The 6,099-nt window shown below is 33.3% G+C and overlaps 1 protein-coding gene across 4 annotated transcripts in view; it reads left to right on the top strand.

The window, feature by feature from the left end:
- Positions 1-5,161: 5,161 nt before the first annotated feature.
- Positions 5,162-6,099, top strand: part of LOC120092859 (nuclear pore complex protein NUP160) — a 52,681-nt gene continuing 51,743 nt past the window's right edge. For 2 of the 4 annotated variants that reach the window (XM_039051090.1, XM_039051089.1), the window contains exons 1-3: positions 5,163-5,481; positions 5,567-5,699; positions 5,781-6,045. In XM_039051090.1, coding sequence (XP_038907018.1) covers positions 5,282-5,481; positions 5,567-5,699; positions 5,781-6,045 — 598 coding nt within the window. In that variant the 5' untranslated portion in view covers positions 5,163-5,281. Of the gene's footprint in view, positions 5,482-5,566; positions 5,700-5,780; positions 6,046-6,099 lie in introns of all 4 variants that reach the window. The other 2 variants (XM_039051091.1, XM_039051088.1) reach the window with 2 other exon arrangements.

The following is a 6,099-nucleotide window of genomic DNA, read 5'->3' as shown; positions in this document are numbered from 1 at the left end:
AAATTAGGGTTAAATTTATGAAAACCCGATAAAATATAAACGCATTTGAGATATCTTCGAAAATAGACAATAAAATTGAGTAAATTTGACATAATTTCTCAATAAAGAAGAATGTTAATGTTTTTTTTAACATGCCATTTGATCTTCTTTTAGAATTAAAAAAAAAACGCTTGAATTAAGGTATGTTCGGACTGCCTAGAAAAAAGGTATTTTCAAACATTTAGGCCATATTTACTCCAGTGAAAACGTAAAAAATCAATGGTAATGTGAAAACTGGACCCCGTTTGATTATATTTGGTGTAGTTTACTTGTGTTTTGCATCTCTACTAACACATGGGATCCACTTCCAAATCTTTAAATAAAAAACACAAACTGATTGACGAGCGGAGTGTGATCAATCCAATTGCATTTGGAAATTACATTATATCATTACTATAATCGTTACAATTACCATTATTGTTACTGTTTCAAAGGAAAAATTATGAACTTTCACACATTTACTGTTATCGTTACCGTTATGGTTTGACTTTTAAAGGTAAAGGTAACGGTAATAGTAAATGTGACAAAATTTATAATTTTAGATAAACGTGATAAAAAACAATCCAATTCATTTGCGATTGTGACCTTTTGATCTATCAATAAAATTCCATTATACTACGCTAATTTTCATTACGAATTGGTAAACATGACCTTAAACACTTTATATATAGAGAGAATACTCATGTATTGTTGGGAATGTCCTAAAACTCATAGTTCGTAATTTTTAACATATTCTATTTTGCAATAAAGGTATTATTGAGACTTCATTCAATAAAAGTGTTATTAAAATTGCATTCTGTTATAAAATCCAATAAACAAACTCATGGTTATAGAATGAGTACTTTAACTTTATGTAGATACATAAAAGAGGATCAAGTTTTAGTATATAGCCAAAAAGGTAGTATATGGTTGAGGTTAGGCACCTCATCCTAGGGACACTATGGGTGTGCCCACTTTGTATATTGATACAAACGATGTGATCCCAAAATTGTTCATATGGAGACATGCGAGTGGATGCATCCTATGCAAAAGACATTTGCATAAGACCAGACCACGAAATAGTCACTTTTCTTTATAACAACCGTTTACTATTAAAACGGACTATTTCAAATTGATGACCTAAGGTAACTCGATTTTAATCTTAAGCTAACTATGAACTCTTGTTTATTCGGGATTATCCTTTGATCTAGGGATGACAACGGGGCCGGGGCGGAGATGGGATGCACTCCCCATTCCCATTCCCGTGGGGATTTTTAATCCCCGTCCCCGCCTTATTCTCCGTTTTGGGGAGTCGGGGTCAAAGTCGGGGTCGGGGTCGGGAATATCTCCGCTTGGGATTCGGGTCCCCGTAGTGAAATTCCCAACTTTTTATTAATTATTTATTATTTTATTTAAAATTAACTAAATTTAATATTTATATTGAAATTGTAAATTTTATATAGGAATTAGTATTAATTGTTACATATAGGTGTTTAAATAAACATACATGTTTTATTATAAATTAATAAAAATTAAATTATTTATATATTTTAAAATTAAAAAAAAAACTGAAAACACTCAATAATATATAATTATTCATTATATTATTATTATATAATTATTATTGTATTATATATTATATATATATAAATAATAAAAAAATCGATGGCCACTAGTTGGACTAAGGCTCCGAGTAGTGTAACTAAGGCAAGTGGGAGAATGTCTATAGTATTATAGATGCCCTAGTTATTGTATTTTCCCATTATGTTTCTCAACATATATTGTATATATTTGTTCTCATGGAGTTTTATCCAAGTGGAGATTGTTGGAATGTCCCAGAACTCGCAGTTCGTGTTAAGCATTCTATTTACAATAATAATGACTTGTTGATTTTGCATCTCATAGGAATCCAATAAAGTATCCTTGGCTATAGTCAAATTGTAACTTTATGTAGTGACATAAATAGGATCAAATTGATAGTATATGTAGGCCTAAATGGTCTAATAAGTATATGGATGAAATTGGGTATCTCATCCTGGTAACACTATTGGATGCGACCCACTCTGTAGTTGTTACAAGAAGTTGTAAAGTGCCACAAACAATGTGATCCACAAATTGTTCATGTTGAGACATGTGAGTGGGGACATCCTATGCAATGAGTTTGCATATAGATTGGACCACGAAAATAGTCACTTTTCTTTATAACGACCGTTTACTGTTAAAATTGACTATTTCATTTATCATATAACCTAGGTTAACTCGATCTTAATCCTGAGCTAGCTGTGAACTCCTGTTTGTCTGGGATAATCCTTTGATCTGCAAACGGTGAGAGTAGTCCAACAGCACTACTCAATAAACTTACCATTTTGGGATAAAACCGGATGAATAACTGGGGACATAGCCTTGCAAGATGGAATTCACTCCTACCCATTTAGGGTTAGCAAATAGGTTGTTCTCTTAAATACTGATTCCAGGTATTGAACAATTGAGACCCCGCCTTCTTATGATAGAGAAAGGATTTGATTCATAGAGATTATGAATCAAAATTGTTCATTAAAAGGTCAGTAGAAACTTAAGGAACAAGATGTATTCACGGGGGTAAAACGGTAATTTTGACCTAGCTGTGATTACGAACAACCTGTGAAGGATCGGGTTATTAAGTGGACATAATATATCTACAATGAGGGGAGTTCAACTATGGGCTATAGTGGAGTGTCCAATTAGTTAACGAATGGGGGTTAGATCAAACTAATGAGTTTAGCCGATTAATCTCAAATCGTTGGAGCCCATGATCTGTAGGTCCATGAGGTCCCCCTACTAGCTCGTAAATGGTTATGCTTTAGAGTAGCTTGAGAAATTAATTTGAAATGTTCAAATTAAACATAATAGAAGAATATATATTTAAATATGATTTAAATATATGAAGATGATTATTGTGCAAAAAATTAATTTAATATTTGATATTAAATTAATTTATGAAATTGATTTTAGAAATTTTTTTTTTTCAGTTTTATAAATCAAAATGGTTTTTGAAATCAAATTTTGTTTTTAAAAGAAATTGGAAAAAATCGGTTTGCACGGTTAAAATGGAAAATGTTGATTTTCCAATATCATCTTCTTCATGCTCACACAAAGTTCATTTCCTTCTCTTCATTAATACTTCAAGCATGAGCTGCAAGCCATACATTTCTCTTCTTTGTATGTTCATCTGCAATAAATATAGAATATTGGAGTGAGTTGAGGGCATGCATAGCACATAAATTTTGAGAGAAAATTTTAGTGAGAAGAAAGAGTTCTTCAAAGTGAGCTGATGTGAGTTTTTCACTGTTCTTCGTCGTTTCAAGTTGTTCTTGTGTCCCATAACTCAGTCTAAAACTCCAAGAGGATAGTGGGGAAGATCTTGAGATGGTTCTCGGTGATCTTTGGTGAAGACTACTGCTGTATAATCAAGTTCTTGAAGAGTTTTTCAAATGTATGATCTTAAAACCCTCTTTTTAGAAGAGCATGCTTTAGTTTCTGTCAAAATTAGTGAATTTGAATGCTTATGGATCCTTGATACTTCCGCTGCATGTTATCTAACTCTTACAATAGAGAAAGAGAGAGAGAGAGATTCTTATAAAATATTCCCAACGAATGTGATATCATCATCTTATTCAATATTTGTTGGTATGATGGTACAAATAACCCTATTTGTCCATATCCTTTTATAAATAGATCACAACCCGAGATTTACAAATAACCTATTTGTCCATAATCATCTTATATAAAAATAACCCTATTTGCCATATCATTTTATAAATGGATCACAACTTGAGATTTACTATATGTTGATGATTTGAGCTGAAACTCCTGAAGAGATTTCAAAGACAGTAGAATTTATGAAGTAAAAAATTGAAATGATAATTTTTGCCTTTGTTTGCAAATAAGGCATAGAGCAAATGGAATTGCATCAATTTGTACATTAAAGATCTTTTGTGGATTATGTACATCATTGAATACTCCTATGGTGGTTTATTTGCTCGATGTGAAAATGATACATTATCTGATCTCAAAAAGATGATGAAGAATGTTAAGTCCTGAAGAACCATAAAATTTTAAAAATAAGTGCACTTATATAGCTTGACTAGTTTATACACTACACTCGGTAGTATTTTTTAGTAATTTTGTTACATATATATGATATTCCTCTAAAAGGAGGATATTGGACTAGAGTTAAACATATGATACGTTTTATTTGAGAATTACTTTACCTTGATTTATTATATTATAATAAATCTAATTATGATATAGTTAGTTGTGAAGATGCATGTTAGTTATCTAATCCATATAAGCTAGATCTTAAACAGGTTACTTAGTACATGGAGAATAATTTTTATATCATGACAATTAGTGAAACAGACCATAACAGCTATTTCCTCAAATCATATTGAAATTCTTGCAATTCACGAGACTAGTCAAGAATGTGTTTGACTAAGATCAATGACTCGGCACATTCATGGAACATTTGGTTTGGCTTCTAGTAAAAATCTTCCAACGATATCATACGAAAACAACACAATATGCATATCCCAAATTAAAAGAGGATATATTGGAGGAGATAGAACAAAGCATATTTCGCCAAAATTTTTCTACGCTCATGATCTTGAAGAAAATTGTGATATCACTGTACAACAAATTTGTTCGAAGGATAACTTAGCGGACTTGTTTACAAAATCATTACCAACTGCAACATTTGAAAAATTGGCGTCCAATATTGAAATGCGGTGACTCAGAGATCTCAAATGATGTTTTCATAAGAGGAGTAAATATACTGTATTCTTTTTAAGAGTATTAGATTATATGAAATATGTATTTTTTTTCCTTCCCTAAAATTTTTTTCCAATGGGTTTTTTTACTAGCAAGATTTTAACGAGACGTATTTAACTTATATAATAGGCATCTAAGGGAGTATTATAAATATTATGATAATATATGCCATTAGATGCTCATGCTGAGTGTCTATTGACCATGTGTCGCATTCTCATTTTCCAAAGTATTGTCTATGTGTCACAACATTACTCATTATTATTGTCTAAAATCTAAAAAAAACCTTAAAAAAATGAAAAAAAGAAAAAAGAAAAAAGAAAAAAAACTCCTCGGAAGTCGGCGAGGCAAAAAACATGTCCACTGTGTAGTCCAATGTTGCAAAACCCAGAAGTAGGGTTCTAGCTTTGTTCAAATTCATAAGACGGGAGACTGTGCTGCAGGGTGCAGACCGGAGAACATGGGGCGTAGGATGCCGTTGGCCGGAATGGAGACCTCTCTCATGGCTACCGAATCTGTAGAATTCATTGACGTTTCTCTTTCTTCTTCCTCATCAAGAGAGGCCGCCATTACTTCCGTTCCTTCACAAGCTACCAACTCATTGACTGACGACCATGCCTCCTGCGTTGTCGTCGGAGATCCTCCAACTTATCTCATCTGGTATGCTCCTTCTTTCCCTCGCATTTTATTGATTCCGCTCTTCGGTGCTAACAACCCCAATTGCTCTTCCATTCTTACACAACAGGAGGATTCGGAAGATTCTACCTCATGTAGTCGAATTGCTTGAGTTTTCAACTGCCAACGAGTTTCGTAGAATTGGTCTGCGAATTGCCTTTCCTGAAACACTTCATCCGGCCGTGTTTGTTTGCAAAAATGAGGTTAATTTCCATGTTCACTCTCGGAACTTTCAGCCTGTTGGAATATATCAATGTTGTATTAATTTCCGAGGAACACTGCAGATTAGTTCGTCGGCGGGACATCCTTTCTTGATGTACGCAGTGACTTCGTCTGGTGTCGCTTATTGTTTGAAGCTACGAAATATTTCCTCATACGTATCTTACTCTGTTATTCCGCTCGATGAGGTTGTGGAGGTTAATTTACAAACCCATCCGGACAACAAACCAGTAACCAGCGTATCTGCTATATCTGGATGTCTCGTGATTGGGAGAAATGATGGATCAGTTTCATGTTACAAACTTGGGTCGCTTGACCAACATACCCCAGGTATGAGTTTACTTAAAGTTCATCAAGTGGCTACATTATCTATTGTAATTTGTC

The sequence above is a fragment of the Benincasa hispida genome, chromosome 12 (genome assembly GCF_009727055.1).
Source record: "Benincasa hispida cultivar B227 chromosome 12, ASM972705v1, whole genome shotgun sequence".
In the NCBI taxonomy this organism is placed as follows: Eukaryota; Viridiplantae; Streptophyta; class Magnoliopsida; order Cucurbitales; family Cucurbitaceae; genus Benincasa; species Benincasa hispida.
This window is presented reverse-complemented; position numbering and strand designations above follow the sequence as displayed.